Source organism: Microtus ochrogaster, unplaced genomic scaffold (genome assembly GCF_000317375.1).
Source record: "Microtus ochrogaster isolate Prairie Vole_2 unplaced genomic scaffold, MicOch1.0 UNK6, whole genome shotgun sequence".
NCBI lineage: Eukaryota > Metazoa > Chordata > Mammalia > Rodentia > Cricetidae > Microtus > Microtus ochrogaster.
The window spans coordinates 13,810,392-13,828,314 of NW_004949104.1; the positions used below are offsets into that span (position 1 = coordinate 13,810,392).

Consider the following 17,923-nt stretch of genomic DNA (forward strand, 5'->3'; position numbering starts at 1 on the left):
GAGGTAACCCAGACCCAAAAAGATGAACATGGGATGTACTCACTCATAATTGGTTTCTAGCCATAAATAAGGGTCACGGTACCACAGTTTTTATCACGAGATATAGTAATAGTGTCATTCCAGTGTGTCACCTGTCACACTGTGGGTGACAAGCAGTGCTGGGGATGTAAGGTCTTGAAGGAGGTAGTTTGTTAACCACAGCCATGGAAGTTCTAGTACTGGAGCTGCCTTGGAGGTCATTTGGTCCACTCCTGTTAGAGATAAGGAAGAGACACAGGGGACAGAGCTGCCCAGAAATCACAGCCTCCCCCCACATGACAATGGCCTTTGGGCCACAGTCTGGCCATGCTCATTCCATGGAGGATGAGAGGGCCTGGTTTCCTTTCCAGATGACTGACAACAAAAGGCCTTTCTCTAAGAAATGCATCTGTTTGGCTGTTTATCATCTCTCAGCGTCTGGAAGTCACCGAGACAAAAGATGCACAGGCCCAAGTGTTCTTTGTTTCCGAACGGAACCATCCAGAATGGGTTTCTGCTCTGATTCAGTTCCTGAGAACTTTACAGGTCAGCCGGTAGTTTAAGTGGCAGTGACCCACTTTTGGGGCATTCCCCCCCCCATCAGTGTCTTTGGGTGAGTTGTCTGGTAGGATTTGGGTACAGGCAAAGATTCTAGAGTTCACTCTAGTTCTTGGGGGTATTTGGAGATCCTGGAGTTTTCAGAGATCTGGGGCACATGGAGATTTTGGGGTGTGTGGAGATTCTAGAGCATGTGATTGTTATGGGACATAGAGATTCTGGGGCCCAGAGAGATCTAGGACACACGGGTTCTGGCTGTGTGGCATTTCTGGGGTACATGGAAGTTCTGGGGTATGTTAAACTTCTGGGGCACATCACAGTGCTGGAACACGTGGAAAACTGGGGCACACAGATATTCAAGGGAGCAGGGAGAGAAATGTGCTGTGAGAGACACCCCATCCCTTCTTTTTAGGGAGCTGGGTCTGCTTGACTGAGGTGGTAAAGCCCAGTCTGTTCTGACCAGACCTGGTGTGTGTGCACGTGTGTGTGTGTGCATGTTTGTGCGTGCATGCATGTGTGTGATGGAGGGGAGGGAAATATACCACTTTGCAGCTGCCTCCTAGGATTCCGATTCTTTCTGACTTCCAGGTGAAGAGAAGGAAAGGGACCGGGACAGAGAAGAGGACTAAGGGGCAGAAGGGAAAAACAGGAAGTTGGGGAGGGGGAGACAGCTGGCCTTGGTGGTCTGACAGCTGGTTATTAGGGCAGGCTGAGCGGGCTGTTTGATGTCCAGGTCTAGGAAGATCAAGAGGGACATGTGAGTTACCAGAGCATGTGGCTGGTGGGACTCGCCTGGCTGACATCTATTTAGATGTTGGTGGAGGTCAGTACCTGTGTTAATGTACTGGGAGGATCCCGTCAGGGACTGAGAAAGCCAGGTCCAGGAATGAAGGAATGAAGAGCTGGATGTGGTAAGCATCCAGTGACCCTGCAGAGCCCAGGCTTGGGAGCCTGTCTACGGGATACAGGATGCTTATGGAACAAGGAGGCCTGGGGGAGAAAGGAGCATAGTGTGTCTTCACCGTCATCTGCTTGAATACGGTCCCTAAGGGCCTATCCTGACCTGGACCAGGGCTGCTTTCATAGCTTTGCACTGTTGGGCTTGGCACATGCAGCTGAGCAGGGGACAGATGGAGACTTAGATGTCCCCAGATCAGATGCTCACTCTGTGTTTGTTCCTGGGTGAGGAGCTTTTCTTCCGGGCCCTGGGTCTCCCCATCATGTAACTGGAGGGGACGAGAGGAATAATGTTTCCTTGAGATCAATAGACTGAGGAAGGCGAAGAGTCGGGGGTTGAAGTGGGGAACAGGTGCCTGGCTCAGAGACACTGAGGCCCGGTGATCAAGTTTATTAAGGCCTAGGTGAATGGGCAGGGATGTTGCTGCCCATTGCTTATGCCTTGCTCCTAGAGCATGGTCCTCAGACCTACAGATGGGGCATCTTCTGGGCTTGTCAGAGGTGAAAGTCTGATCCAAGCGTGTTGGAGGAGAATGGGCTCACGTGAGGCCTCTGGGCAATGGGCCTGCCCACATGAGTGCACATGCTTGATGAACAACATGTCTGTGGTTCATCCTCAGCCCGGTGTGTACGCTGGAGTAGACAGGGGATTGTAGGGACTCCTAGGTCCTTACCTCATCTATGCAGTGGACCTGGGCTGTGGCCTGGGTGGGTTTAGTGTGCTCAGTCAGCTTCTCTGTTCTGTAACATGTGTTTACCCTGAGGGATAGAATTATCTAGAAGGGTTGGGCTTAGAGCCCCTAGCCTCTGTTTTTATGAGGGGCTCATTATGGTGGCTCCCACTTAGATCAGGCAGGAATATCTTTGCTTTGTCTTCAAAAGGTTTTCTTCTTTTCTAAAAAAATTTATTTCATTTTATTCTATGTGCTTTGGTGTGGAGGTGTCAGATCCCCTGGGACTGGAGTTACAGACAGTTGTGAGCAGCCACGTAGGAGCTGGGAATTGAGCCTGGGTCCTCTAGAAAAGCAGCCAATGTGCTTAACTGCTGAGCCATCTCTCCAGCCCCTCAAAAGCTTTTCTTTATGTGATGGCTGATCATGGTTGTGACTCAACTGAGGGACTGCTTCCATCAGGTTGGCCCATGGGCACATCTGTGGGGCATTTCCTGATTGCCAATTGATGTAGGACGGCCTTGCCCACAGTGAGTGGTGCCCCCTTTAGTCAGGTGGGCCTGGGTTGTACTAACAAGGTAGTTTAGCAAGCCAGGGGAAGATAGCTGCAGGTAGCTTTCCCTCATGGAAAACCTGCCCCCAGGTCCCTTCCTGCCTACGTGGTCCTCTATGATGAACCTGTGAGCTAACATAAATCATCTCCTCCTCTAAGTTGGTTTTGGACAGGGTTTATTCCAGCAACAGATAAGCAAACTCGGCATTTTGTAATAATTATTTCCTTCAAAACACCTCAGGGCCCAAAACTCTGACGTGGAAATTGGCACCAGTACCCTCAAACACACAAAGCAGACAGATGTGACAGGGGACGCTCTGCAGTCTCAGAGCCCTGGAGGGGAGACTTAGGGTTAGGAGCACCTAGAGTTTGTGGGAATAGAGATGAACTGGAAGCTGGGCCCCAGTGATATCAAGTCTTAAAAGAGATTCTGTAAGCAGACACCCATGAAAGTATCAGAATTTTCCCAAATCTTCCTGACTGCTCCTCCTCAATCTATTTCTGGGACCAGAGAGATGGCTCAGCAGTTAAAAGCTAACAGGCGCTTCCTGCTCCTCCAGAGGACCCAGATTCCATTTCTAGCACTCACATCAGGCCAGCTACCAACCCCTGGAGTTCTGGCCTCAGAGGATTTGAGACTTGCTTTTGGCCACTGAGGGTACCTAGACACATGTGGCATATGCTCATATCGACACACACACACATAAATAAGAATAAAATAAAATTGTTATAAAAATCTATTTCTTCCTTAAATTATTAAGAGAAAAAGCATCAGATTCTTTCAACCATAATTGTGGATTTGTTATTTTTGCCTTGTCCCTTCCCGTTTTGGTGTGTCTATGTTAGTAAGCCGAGAATGCCTCTGATTGTTGAAGCCTCTTGTTGAATTGAGACCTTTATTTTTGTCTTAGCTAGCTTTCTATTGTTGTGATAAAACACTATGACCAAAAAAAGCTCTCGGGGAGGGAAGGGTTTGTCTGCTTCCTCGTCTCAATCATAGTCCATCACAATCCATCACGAAGAAAGTCAGAACCCAGAGGCAGGAACTGAGGCAGAGGAGGGTTGCTGCTTACTGGCCTACTTTCTTGTTTAGTTTGCTTTCTTACATAATCCAGGTCACCTCCTGCACAGTGGTGATATCTCCCACAGTGGGCTGAGCCCTTCCATGTCAATAATCAGTCAAGAAATGCCCCACAGACTTGCTGTGCACCAATGATATGGAGCTGTAGTTTGCTCTTCTCCGATGACTTTTCTTGTGTCAAGTTGACAAAAATAAAACAAGACAAACAACAACACCTAACCAGGAGAGTCGTTAAAGGTCTTTTTTATCTCTGGAGATGCATTTTGTTGCAAAGTATACTGTATCCAATAGAAGTCTGGTCCTGGAATTACAGAGGGTTGGGAGCCACTATGTGGGCTCTGGGAATCAAGCTCAGGTCTTCTGGAAGAACAGCCAGTGCTAAGCCATCTCTCCAGCCCTCTTCATTGTCTTTATGAGGCAAGATCTTTCACTGAAAGCAGAGATAACCATTTGCTGGACTCGGTTGGCCAGCCACGTCTGGAAATTTCCAAGCTGTAGTGCTAGAGTTATGGGTGCACATGACTATGCCAAGGTTTGGCTTTTTTTTTTTTAAATTTTTTTTTAAGGTAGACTCTAACTGTGGCTGTCCTGGAACTCACTGTGTAGAACAGTAGATGTCTGTTCAAAGATGTTTGTCTCCCAAGTGCTGGGACCAAAGGCATGTTGCCACTACACCTGGCTTCCCATGCCAGTCTTTTATGTGGGTACTGAAAATCCAATCTCAGGTCCTCAGATTTGCATGCCAGATACTGTACCAGCTGAGCCATCTCTCCTGTCCTATATTTCTTTCTTTTTTCTCCTCTTTTTCATTTTTTTGTGTGTGTACATGCACAGATACATATGGAAGCCAGAGGTTAATGGGTTTTTATTTTGTAAAGATTTATCTTGTATGTGTGTGTCTGTACATGTATGCGCAGGTGCCTGAAGAGGGCATTGCAGTGGCAGGAGCTGGAGTTGCAGGCAGTTGCAAGCTGCCTGCTGTAGGTGCTGAGAACTGAATTCAGGTCCTCTGCAAGAGCAGCATGTGTTGCTAACTGTTGAGCTGTTGAGTCATTTCTCCAGCCACCTGCTGTAGTAATAGGAGCGACGGGGCTGCGTCCCCGGTACCCCGGCCGCCTGGCCAGCCCATGCCCCGAAATAACAACACACAAATTGTATTCATTTAAACACTGCTTGGCCCATTAGCTCTAGCCCTTACTGGCTAATTCTGATATCCCGATCAACCCATTTCTAATAAACTGTAGCACCGGTCTTACCGGGAAGATTCTAGCCTATGTCCATCCTGGGTTGGAGTTTCATTGCATGTGCCTCAGAGAGCAGAGCTCTCGCGTCCACCCAGGAGCCGGGGGCATGGCGTCTCTGCTCCAGACAGCAGAGCTGTCGAGTCTCTGTCTGAGGTGTCTTACCTCACTTCCTCTTCCTCCCAGCATTCTGTTCTGTTTACTCCACCCACCTATGTTCTAAGCTATGAGCCCAAGCAGTTTGTTTATTACTTAACCAATGAAATCAACAGATTGCTATATGACACTCACACATCAACCTGCTTTTTTTTTTTTAAGTTTGCACTGAGAATCTGAGGATATGGATGGCTCTTCACGTGGGCTCTGTAAACATTTTACTGATCTATCTTCCTAGGCTGGTTCTGGCTGGCCTTGAACTCTCTATGCAGCTGGAGATGACCTCGAGTCCCACTCTTCCTGCCTCTGCCTTCCAAGTACTGAAATTAGAGCTGTGTCCTCTCCATACCCAGCTGTCATTTTGTTGAACCTGAAGGTCAGTTTATCAGTTATTGCAAGGGACTTGTGTGCTCGTTACAGTAATATAGAGCATTTTAGGTAACTGAATTAGTCAGGGTCTCAAGAGGAAAAAAACTATGAATATATATTAAATTGATTGGATGAATATATATTAAAGGGGAGGTTTATTAGATTGGCTTATTATAGGATAAGTTGATCCTGGAGATGCTGAGAAGCTGGCCGCTGTTCAGGCTATGAGGTTAGACACCCCAGCACCCCCTGTCTGGCACTGGATGATTCCTGGAGAGCCACTGGTTTTCAGTTCATGTTGGAAGGCAGAAGAACCTGAATTCTGAGGGCGGTGAAGGGTGTTGGCAGCAGTGACAGTGGCGATAGAGCAGTTAGCTAAGCCAGTGAGAGGCAAAGGGAAGTGGCAAAAAGCAGTTATGTCTTCCCTAGGATTTTCTTCTCTCTGGTCCCCCACCAGAAGGTACCACCCGCACGTAAGGTGGGTATTCTCATTTCTGTTAACACAGTCAAGAAAATCCATCCCAAATGTGCCCAGAGGCTTCTCTCATGGATGGGTCCAGATCTTGTCAAGTTGAAAACTGTAGTAGCCACGGTAGTCCTTGACATCCTGATGTTTGGTTGTGAGCCTAGCCTCTACCAGCTGAACCATCTCTCTAGCTTAGTATTAGCATCTTAATAATACTAAATACTCTAGTTGATGATCATGGGTTATCTTTGCATTTTTATAGACCCTATGTTTTAGTGTTTTCAGAGTATAGGATTTGGCCTTCACTGGCAAATTGAGTGCCAAGAATTTAATTTCTTTTGACTGTATTATTATAAAAATTATTTCTGTTATTTTTGGATTTTTATTATGTCTTTGAAAGATCTAGTGTTATTTTTATGTGTATGAGTGTTCTGCCTATATGTGTATGTGTGTACCATGTACAGGTATAATACTCAGAGAGGCCAGAAGAGGGTGTTGGATCTTCTAGAACTGGAGTTATAGATGGTTGGGAGCCACCATGTGGGTGCTGGGAACAAACCCAGATCTTCTGCAGAAATATCCAGTGCTCTTCACTGCTGACACATCCCTCTGGTGCAATCTGTTGCGTGTTGGCTTGTCCCTGTTTCTTTGCACACTTTCCATTCTGGCATGTCTCCTTTGGAGCTTTCTGTGTAGAAGACCATGGCATTTGTGAGTACAAATGCTTTTCTGTCTTCCTTTCCAGTCTGGATCGTTTGTTTCTTTCCTGCCCACTGTTCTGGAATGTACTTCCAGCTCTGTGTTCAATAGAAGTGCTAAAACAGCCATCCCTGTCTTTCCCTGGTCTCAGGAGAAAATGTTTTAGCCTTTTACCATGGAGTGTGGTGTTAAAACTGAGATTTTCCTGTATTGCCTTCAATGTATTATGTATTAAGAGTGTTTTCTTTTTCAGTTTTTTTTGGATTTTTAAATTGCAAAAAGACATTTTATTTTCTCAAATGCTTTTTTTGAGTCATGTGGGTCCCCTCATCCTCCCTTCTGCCAATGTGGCACACTACACTGGTTTCTGTGTGTTGAACCATCTTTGCATTTCTAGGACAACTCCCCTTAGCTGTGGTGTGCATTCATTTGGCTAGTGTTTATCCAAGGTTTCTGTATCTGTATTCCTAAGAGGTCTAGCTTTCTTCCAAGGTAAAACTGGCCACACAGAATGAGTAAGGACGTGGAGAAGTCAGGATGTTCTATTCTTCTATTATCTGAAGAGTTTGTGGATGATTTCTGTTAGTTCTCTGAACACTTGGTAGACTTTGCCAGTTCAGCCTTCTGGGCCCGGGCTTAGTTTTCCAGAGGCTTTAGTTACTCAGTCGGTTCCATTACCCACTGGGGTTCTCTCCAGAGTTCCCATTTCTTCTTGAGTGAGTTTCAGTAGTTTATACCTTCAGTAGTGTCCTACAACTGTCACTAAGAATCAAAACCAAGTGACCTGAGACAATGGAAGTTTCTCTTAGTTCTGTATCCTCAGTGGGGACGTTTTCTTCCATTGCCTCTGTCTGGCTCCTGGTGGCCCCAGCGTTCCTTGCATTGTGGGCGTGATTTCACATCGTCCTCCCTCTGTGTTTGTCCCTGCACCCTAGGGTTGCTTTGCTGAGAGAGCATCACTCATATGGACTAGAGCCCTCCTGAATGGACTCATTATCAGTTGAATACTTCTGCAAAGATCCTATTTTCCAAATAAGGGAGGGGCTTCGAGCCAGGACTTCAACATAGCCACGCCTTCCACCGAGGACGCAGTTTAACCCTTGTCTCTGTCTTACTGGAGGGTTTCTCATTTGTCTCTCATCACACGGATGCTCGTAGTCTTTGCTTATAGTCGCATTTGCTTTGGGAGGTGGATGCTGATGCAGCAATGCTCCCTCTCTCTTCCTTTTATTTCGAGACGGGGTTTCACCAGTCCCGAGTGGTCTGCAGCTCACTGTGTAGACCAGGCTGGCTCACAACTCACAGAGCTCTGTCTGTCGCTGTCTCTCAAGTTCTGGGTTTACAGGAGTGTGGCATCACATGCCTCTCTTTCATTTTTGATTTAGTAATTTGAGTTCTCCTTTCCTCCTCCCAGCTTGCTGATCATTTAGTCATTAATTTATTCACTCATTCAGAGACAAGGTCTTGTCCAGTGTCCCAGGCTGGCCACTGGGGATAAATGACATTTTGTTTTATGCTAGACTTTTTAGGATTCTGCCTCGAGTTTAATGGCTCACAGGTCAATCTGAAGCAGTGTCTGGGTCCCCTGAGCTCGCAAGGCCCCAGTGATCCAGGGAACATGCCCCGTCTTCCTCACACCTGCTCTGCTGACTCTAGAGCGGGTGTGGCTGGACCTGCAGGGGGATGAGTGGGATTCTGGTCGTGCTCCTCTTGGTGGCTTCCTTGTCCTCTGTGGAATTCTCACTCTGTTTACCATGTTACTGTTGCTTTTCTTTATAAAGTTTTTACATCTGTCTGTCTGTCTACCATCTATCTGTCTGTCTATCTACCTACCTACTTACCTTCCTACCTACCCATCTGTCTTACATGAGTATTTGTGTATCATAGCACATGTGGCGGCCAGAGGACAACTTGTAGAGGTCATTTCTCCCCCTCTATCATGTGGGTCTTGGGACTTGAACTCAGGTTGTCAGGCGGTGGCAGATGCCTTGACCCGTGGAGCCATCCCGCTGGCTCGCTTTTCAGCTTACCCCCTCTTAATGGCTCACCGACGGAGTGCCATTGTTTTTGACACTCTGGCATGGTCCACACTGCAATCTGTCTCCATTGCCAGAGCTGTGGAGATTTCTGTGTCCTAATGTCCTGCCTCTCCCTCTAGGTGGGCCCTCGGTTTCTTTTCCTGTCATAGTGCTGTAGTGGGCCGATTCTACCAGGGAGGCATCTCTGGCCTAGGAGCAGGCATTAGCAAAGGGGACTTCAGCCATGGCATCCTTGGCTTTCTTCTCCCAGTGAGCCTCTTCTCTACCTGCAAGCTCCATGGAGAACCAGTATAATTGGCTGGCCATTCTTGGGCAGGCGCGTGGGGGAACTGGGTGGGGAAGGAACTTCTCCCTTCCTGGACTCTGCTTAAAATGGACAGAGTTCCTACAGCATGTGGCTCAGGGAATGAGATGTATGTGTTCCTCCCCAGAGAGGTGGGCAGGGGGAACTGTAGCCCAGACCAGGATCCTTCCCCTTGAGATTGCCTGGGATATAGCCTCTATGACTGGAGCTGGGACAGGAGGGAGCAGTTTGTGGCCTCAGCGTCACAGACTCAGCAGTCCAAGATGTAAAGATTTTCCCAAACAATATTCTCTCTCTCTCTCTCTCTCTCTCTCTCTCTCTCTCTCTCTCTCTCTCCTCTCTCTTTCTCCTCTCTCTCTCTGTCTCTCTCTCTCTCTTTCTCTCCTCTCTCTGTCTCTCTCTGTCTCTCTGTCTCTGTCTCTGTCTCTGTCTCTCTCTCTGCTCATGTACATATGCCCATGCGTGTGTGTATGTGGAGACCCAACACTGATGTTAGATGTCCTCCTTGGTCATTCTCCACTTCATTAACTGAGCCGTATCTGTCACTGAAGCCAGAGTTCTTCAGTCCCGGCTAGTCAAGCTGAGGATCTGCTGTCCTTGCCTCTTGAGTTTTGGTGGCTGCTACGCCTGCTTGGCTTTTTCCACGGGTTCTGGGGGATCCCAACTCAGGTCTTCATACACGTGCTTTTCCCACCGAGCTGTCTCCCCTGCTTGTGTTCTCTTTTTTGGTGTGTGCTGTTCTCCTGGGTGGCTCTTTGTTCTGCAGCTGACTGTGAGCCACCCAGCTGCCCCGGACGACGGATGGTGAAGTCTCATGAGGGCTGTCATCACGGCATGTCTTCCCAGAGAGGGCCTAACTTTGCCCCTGCTCTGGTAGGCCTGACTGTCTGTGGTCACCTTCTGCAGTGTCGTGACTTGGGGTTTCCCTAGACTGCCCGAGTTCATGTGAGTTTAGACTAGAAATCCCCAAGGTTGTTGTGTACCCAGGGCTCCCCCGGCCCTGCCCAGATGCAGTCATTCCCAGGCTGCCGGGTGTGCAGCTCTTTCTGGCTCATTTCATAGGCAGCATCCATCTCCTGAAGACCATCCCTCGCACCTTATCCTGGCTTCAGCTGCCTGCAGTGTTTCTAGACTGGGCAAAACCAACCCATGGCTCTGGGTTCCACTCCGTCTAGCCGCAGGCTTGCTAATTCCTTGCTCCAAGCTGTGTGGCTTTAGGTTAGGACCTGTGTGGTGGGTGTCAGAGGCACCCTGGAGCTTCCGTGAGGCCAGAGATAACCGTTTCCTTCACTGACTGGTGTCACCTTCCTGTCTTCTGGCTATGGTCCATATCCACTGATGCTACAGTGTTTGAACATTTGGGCTTATTTTCCTCTTGCCCTAAGCCCTGTCTGCCACCTGGATAACTAGGATCAACCTGGACAAGCCTGTTAGGACGCCTTCAGCTTTTGCACCAGGCCTTGCTGTGGTTTAGAAGCAGCTCTGGCTGTCCCCTCTCCAGCCACCATAGTCCGGACTGTGAGTCTTCTGAAGGTGGCTGCCTTCCTGCACAGCCCTCACACACCCTGGAGCTAAGACTTCCTGGTCGACAGACTTGCCCTGACCCGTACGCCCTGGCCTCTGTTTCTTCCCTTTCAGAGCAGGAATCCCCACATTTCCTTCTAACACCCTGCAGGTTCCCTGGAGATAGGAGCCAGTTCCTTTTTGCTTCCCTTCTAAATACCCAGCGCAGTTCTTCACTGGACACAAGTGCTTACAGTCCTTCTGCTAAACCTACGAGTCAGGGGGCTGGAGAGACGGCTCAGCAGTGACAAGCACCGGCTGCTTTTGCAGAGGTTCTTCGCACTCACAACCCCCGTGGTGGCTCACAGTCTGTACTTCCAGTTCTAGAAGTCCTGATATTTTTTTTCCTGGCCTTTGTGGGCACAGAGACATCATATGCAGGCAAAACACCCATACACACAAAATAAAAAGAAATCACATGCATTTTTTTAAACTTCCGGGTGAAATGCTTTGCGGTGACAGCAGGCCCTCATTTTTATGTGCAGACTTAGTGGATCCACATAGGGTCCTGTGCTACAGGTGTCTATGGGACACTAAGTATGTGGCATTCTGTGTAGAAGAGGGCACAGGGTCTCAGACACAGGCCAGACCCTGGGTGTGACGGGCTGTGTTCTCAGATGAGCCAGGCCTGCAGTGGGCAGGTGGACAGGTGAGTGTGTGGGTGAAGGAGGGGTCGGGAGGTCATGGATTGCTGCCGGGGGAGAGATGGGACATTGACACCTGTCTATTAGGGGCTGCCCTGGGAGGATGTGGTCACCCTCTGTCCCACCACCTCTTACATGTGGTGGGGCTCCAGTGCAGAGCCAGAGCTGTGAGCCCTTTCCTGCTGCACCGCAGTTCCCTGGGGGCTTTAGCGTGCTCAGACGCAGGAAGAGAGATGGTTGTATGCACCAACAGGGTCCTGTCTGCCCTGCCCCACTGGGGATGACACCCAGTGTTATCAGCCTGGGTTCATAGGTTTAGACAGGCATAGGATGAAAAAGTCTGGGCATCCAGGTCCCAGGCAGCTGGGAGGCCCTGTTGTGTCCTGTTCTCTGGCTTCCGGGCGGTGTCATTCTCTGATGTTCCCTATGGGTGTGGAGGAAGGCAGTTGTGCTTTCTGCAGGTGTGTCCCCTTTACCAGGTGAGTGCCAAGGTCACCTGGGGGCATCACATCTGCTCACTCTGCAACTTCTCACCCCATTCACTCTTGTCACTTATCTGTCCCCAGAAGAATAGTGTGTGGTCTTAGGGCCACCCTCAAGGTGAGCTGGATTGCCAGACTTCCTGCCATAGGTGGGGTGGGCTCTTGGGGCTCCCTCTGTGAGGATACAGAGGGCTGTGGCTTCCGCTCTGAAATCTGGTGGGCCATTGCACAGAAAGTGCTTAGGTCTGGGCCCACTGTTTCCTTCAGGTGGTTTAATTAGAAGATCTCAGCCCAGTGCGAGCTACATGAGAACATGGGACCCCGGCAGGTTTGGCCGACCTCTTAGAATACTGCGTATCTGTTCTTCTACTATTGCTATTACTTCATTGCTAACTGAGGGAAACAGGTGAGCATTTGCCACCACGAGCCATGGACATTTGCTTTGTTTAGAGACGGGGAAACTGAGGCTGAGCTGATAACTGGTATAGCCAGGTCTACCCCATTCCAAGCAGGAGCTTCTCTCCTGTCTCCTCCTGTCTTCACTAGTTTCTAGGGCACAGAGCTGGGTCACACACCAAACCCCAGGATGTAGATGCCTTCTGAGGACATCACACACACACACACACACACACACACACACACACACACACACACACACACACCAAGACACACACACACACACACACACACACCCAGACACAACACACACCCAGACACATACATACACACACATACCATACAGACCATAAACGCATACATAGAGACACATACACATACCATACAGACACACACACAGACACATACACATACATACACACACCACACAGACCCACAGACACACACATACACACACCATACAAACACTCCACACAGACACACAGATACACACACAACCACACATAAAGTAGGACTGTAAACCTCCCAGATTACGGCCCCCCCCACTCTGTTCAGGACACAGCAGGTTGTACACACCAGTATACAGTTGGCAGGGATCTGTAAACCCACATACCAAGCCAAATAGAGCTGTTTCCCTTGGTTATATGATGGGAACAGAATAGAGATTATGTGAAGGAGGTTTAGAAGCAATGAAGTTATGCCCCCTGGAATGGCCACGGCATGGAGTGAGTTCTGGGGAACAAGACGGCACGCTTGGTGGGAAGTAAGACATTTCTGGTCTCTGTTAGGCGCATGCATATAGAATGCGGGTGTGAGGTAGAGGGGATGGCATGGTGAAATCCTGGGGTGACAAGCAGTGTCAGGCTTGAGTGTCATTGCTGGGAACATGAATCAGAGCAGGTTGTCTCAGGCCTGGGAGGGCCATACCAGCTCAGGGCCTTTCTCAAGACTGTTGTAGGCACCCTGGGCCACTGAGCTGAAGTTGGAGGCTCTTGGGTATGCCCAGGACTTCTGCCCACTCCTGAGGACTCCAGCCTAGGGCTTCCCTATGGCTCCCTCCCTGTGCCGCTGCTGTGGTCCAGGGTCAGGGTTGAGGAAAGACTGGCCTATGGTGGCTCATCAGCAGGAGGGACTGTGCTGATCAGAGTCCCCTGGACATCCTCCTCCTCTCTGCTGTCCTCTCTAGATGCGTGTGCCCAGGTGTACGGCTGCAATGAGACGGGAATGCTGGAGAGGCTGCCCCGCTGTGGAAGAACCTTCGCTGACAGGATGCAGAGGGTGGATGTCTGGAAGTGGTGCAACCTGTCCGAGTTCGTCGTGTGAGTGCCCTGCTGGTCACGGGACTGCCCTTGCACACTGCACTCTGCCTAGCCCCGGCCTTTGGCTCCTCCCTTAATTACGCTCTAGGTCCTAGGCACAGCCACCCACAGCCCTCCCACAGTCCCCAGCTTGCTTTGCTACACACATTCCTGGGCTGTAGGGGCTTCTGGGGTCTGCCTGGCTCAGCCACATAAAGCCGTGAGGGCAGTTCTGTGGAAAGGTCTGGAAGCACGAGGGCCACAGCATGTGGTTCTCAACACCCATAGAGATGAAGGGGCCTTCTGAGGCAAAAGGTTTTCCTGGGGGTATTTATGGTTCCCTGTCCCAGATGCTCTGAGAGCTTGAGCATCTCCAGGGCTGCATCAAGAGTGAAGCCCAGTGGGGCCTCTGAGTCTGGATAATGATTCTGGGCCTCTTTGATTCTGGTTCTTCCTTGTAAAGAACCTTGGAGGCCACAGGTATGTGGTTTGGACTTTGAGAACCAGCCTACTGTAAGTCAGGAATCTGTGAATGAATAGGCTCCAGACCCCTGCCCAGGGAGGAGCAGACACACAGGGCCTGGGACATTGATAGTCCGCCCCTCCCGCTTTTCATCCTTATGCTTCTGCCAATTCAGACTGCAATGACGTTTTTGAAGCAGCTTGTTGGAAGTAGCTCCTTCCTGTTAAAGGGCAAGTCTCCACTCCTTCCTGGAATGACACAGGAAGGAGAAGGTGGGTCTCTGCCCTGACCCCGTGGGAGACTGGGCCAGGATCCTCTTTCTCCTGTGTCTGTCTTTCATCTGAACAGGCTGGGTAGAACTGCTGGCTTTGGGAAGACATCCATCCACTCAGCTTCCTCCAGAACCTCTTAGCTTCCTGACATTGGCCTCAAAGACCCCAATAGCAGGGAGGCCACCACCTCCTGAGGCTGCTCACTGCATCTTGGACTAAGGGGCTACTTGGAAATCCTTTTCCATACATTAGGCTGAACTCTGGTTCCTGGTAGCCCTTGGGCAGCCTATAGAAACAACGGAAGTCTGGTAGGATGGACGAGGCCCATCTCAGGAGAGTCTCTGGGAGACTTTTACACATTTGTTCATAATATAGCAGTCCCCTTGCATCCTGTCAGGTGGGGTGGAGGGGCAACTTTGCAGTAGTGGACAGGCAGAGACTGGGCCTCATAGGTCTACTTGGCTTGTGAGAGCAGATTGATTTGGTTGGGAGGAAGCTGGCCCCCGCCTGAGACAGACTCTTTCCTCAGGCCTTCAGGATGCTCTGATGACAAGGGCTTTACAGGTCCTTGTGGCTGTGGGCCTGGGTTCCATGTCTTTTAGGAAGACCTGTATAGTGTTGGGGAGGGCTGAACAAACATTTTGGACCCTGGGAGCTTACAGCTTCAGGGATCAGATATAGGAAAATGACCTGGAGAAAAGTTCACAGGTACAGATGTCCCAGTTGGAAATGACTTCAGAGATCATAGTTTTAGTAGGTGGCCAAGTGGGACTGAGCCCAGACCATTCCCTGCCCGTGTCTGTTGGGCCCCGGGGCAGGGCAGGTGTGACGGGTGTCGAGAGAGCTGTGGTCTTAACCTTCTGCCTCTGTAGGTACTACGAGAGCTTCACTAATTGCACGGAGCTGGAGACCAACATCGTGGGCTGCTACTGGCCCAACCCGCTAGCCCAGAGCTTCATCACCGACATCCACAGGCAGTTCTTTTCCAACTGCACCGTGGACAGGACCCACTGGGAAGATCCTCCAGACGAAATACTCATCCCGCTGATCGCAGTGCCGGTCGTGCTGACTGTGGCCATGGCTGGCCTGGTGGTGTGGCGCAGCAAGCGCACGGAGCAGCTGCTGTGAAGGTCTGCCAGGTGGAAGGCCATGCCTGGCAAGAATGAGGCCCAGAGCTTTGAGAACTGGTAGACGCTTCCTCTGTTTGGTCTGTTTTGGCTACACTCTATCTGACCATGGCAGAATCCTCCTGCCAAGGCTGATGTGGCCCTTGCTGTCTAGCCTGCAGCCTGATGGAGCTCAGGCTGACTGTGCAAGTGGGCCAGTGGGCTTGTGGAAGAAAATGACAAAGCTCGTTTGTGTACCATGTATGGAAGTATCTGTTGCTGGGCCCCCACTCCCCAGGCTGGGCTCCCTAGTCTCTGGCCATTTCTTGGCAGTCTTGTTCAGCTTTGACCCCAGTCAAGGTCCTGACCCATTTCTAGTCCTGACCCTGACCTCTGTTACACTTGGGCAGAGAGGTAAGGCAAGGTCATCTGGCAGATGTGGAACTCTGAACCCTCCTGATTAGGAGACTGAGTATCACCTCTGTTGGACATGAAGGAGAGCCTGGGGACTGGGAAATGGGGTCACTGGGAGCCACATGTCACCTACAGCTCTGCCTGTCTGATCCGTCCAGTTCTGTGTCCTGTGTGGCTGGGGATTCATCAGTCTTTGATAGACACCTGTCCCGCAGTGAGGCCTGGACCTCCTTCTGAGGGGGTGGCCTGGACATCCTTCCGAGGGGGGTGGCCTGGATCACCTGAGGGGTGCCTGGGAGTAAGGCATGGTTTGAGCAGAGTCTGTGCTCGACTGTTCTGTCTCTGATGTCTGTTCTCTGTGATTAAAGAACCCCCTTACATCTGGCGTTTCTTGTTTTATTTCAGGGGATCTGTAGTTAAAGCGTCTCTCGGGTGCTCCGAGTAAAGTCACCGGGGATGGCAGCCACAGGAGAGGGTCTTGGAGGGTCTGCTTTAGCACCCTCTCTCCTTTCTTCCCTTTTCTGGTTTTGCAAGAGGTCCTGCTGCAGGTTTTGGGGAGGAGAGGCCCTGGCCAGATATGGCCAGCCAGATGATGGTCAGTAGGTGGTACTGTACCGTCTTTGGCTTCATCTGTCTTCCAGCTGGAGGACCTGGATCGTTGAGTATTGGCTGCTGACCTCATCACTGTCCTCTGGCTAGAGAGTTTCCCTACTGTACTCAAGTCCTGGTGGATACCATGGGATTGCAGGTGTGGATGACTGGCTGAGTCTATGCCATGCACAAGATCTGGGGTCATTCCTTGTTTTTGAAGAAGGCCAGTGTGGAAGGTTGTCATGGGAATGTGAACCGGCCATGTGGCTCCTGGCACACCTCCTGCCACTTGAGTAGCAGCTCTGAGATAAGATGCCATGGGTCCTGGACTGGTTCGATGTCCACAGTGATGGACCCTCTAGTCCATCCATCCATACACGTGGGGGCACATAACTCATTTATTAGATGTGGAGCATCAAATGATGTTCTGGGAGGGCTGGGGAGGCCACATCTCCAATGCTGTCTGTCTTGCTCATCCAGTTTGAGCACCCTGAGCATATGTTGAAGTGTCCTGAAGAAACCTCAGGCCTCTCTCCTGGGGAAGACATCTTCAGCTGTCTCCTGGGTTCCAGAGACCCGGGTTACTGATAGCTTCCCACACAGGGGTGAGCCCGGAGCTACTTTCCCTGGCCTCTCTGTGACTTTTGGGCACTATCACCCAATCTCCCATCATTGTTTCTCTTAGCAACAGTGAGGCTTTCTCTCTGGGAGCTGAGTGGTCATAGTTCCCACCTGTGCTCAGAAAAGCCACCTGTGGGAGTCTCCAAGAAGGGATAGAGAGTAAGTGCTGGGGCTTGGTGGCACATGCCTTTAGTCCCAGCATAGAGATGTTCAGATCTCTGTGAATTTGAGCGCAGGCTGGGCTACATAGCAAGTTCCAGACCAACCAACAGTGAGACCCTGCCTCAAAGAACAAAACAACAACAACAATCAAAAAGTGGAGATAAGTGTCTTTGTCAGAGACGCCTGAAGGAGCGGTTCCCTGGGCCACAGCTCCCTGGGGGCAGGTCTCAGACTGTGGTTGGGTTGGCAGTGGTGAGGGCCTGGACAGGGCAGCTCTGGCCTAGCCTGTACTTGAAGGCTTTGCTGCAGACCTATGATTGCTCCATGGGATCCTGGAGGTAAGTGTGGGCACCATAGCTGATTTAGAGCCCATTCCTGTGGGATAAGGTGTCTGTCCCCCAAAGGGTGATGGGGTGGGGAAAGAGGCCAGTGGCCTTGTGGAGCAGTAAAATGGGGGAAGGAGTGGGAAGAGTCCTGGGGGAGGCCTGTGAGTGCTGAGGCAAGTGGGCAGGCTACACAGTGTGGCACACAAGGGACTTTGAGTTATGATAGGGGTCTGGGATGGGACCAGTGGCAGCCAAGGACACAGTGAGTGATCCTATGAGTTGTGAATGGGGTCAGACTGATGCTTAGCAGTCTGGATGTCCTTTATGCATATATGTCTATGTAAAGTGTGTGTGTGTGTGTGTGTGTGTGTGTGTGTGTGTGTGTGCGCGCGCGCGCGCGCGCGCGCATGCACAAAGGGTTCCAGGGGAAGAGCAGACAGGCCTTCCCTTTGTCAAATTGTGCCAGGCACTGT

The 17,923-nt window shown here is 50.4% G+C and overlaps 1 protein-coding gene across 1 annotated transcript in view; it reads left to right on the top strand.

Annotated features, from left to right (window-relative positions):
• Ramp3 (receptor activity modifying protein 3) overlaps positions 1-16,135 on the top strand; it is a 19,754-nt gene extending 3,619 nt beyond the window's left edge. Inside the window, exons 2-3 of the mRNA XM_013353365.2 lie at positions 13,384-13,516; positions 15,103-16,135. Of these exons, the coding sequence (XP_013208819.1) occupies positions 13,384-13,516; positions 15,103-15,358 (389 nt within the window). The 3' untranslated portion in view covers positions 15,359-16,135. The remainder of the gene's footprint in view (positions 1-13,383; positions 13,517-15,102) is intronic.
• Positions 16,136-17,923: the final 1,788 nt, after the last annotated feature.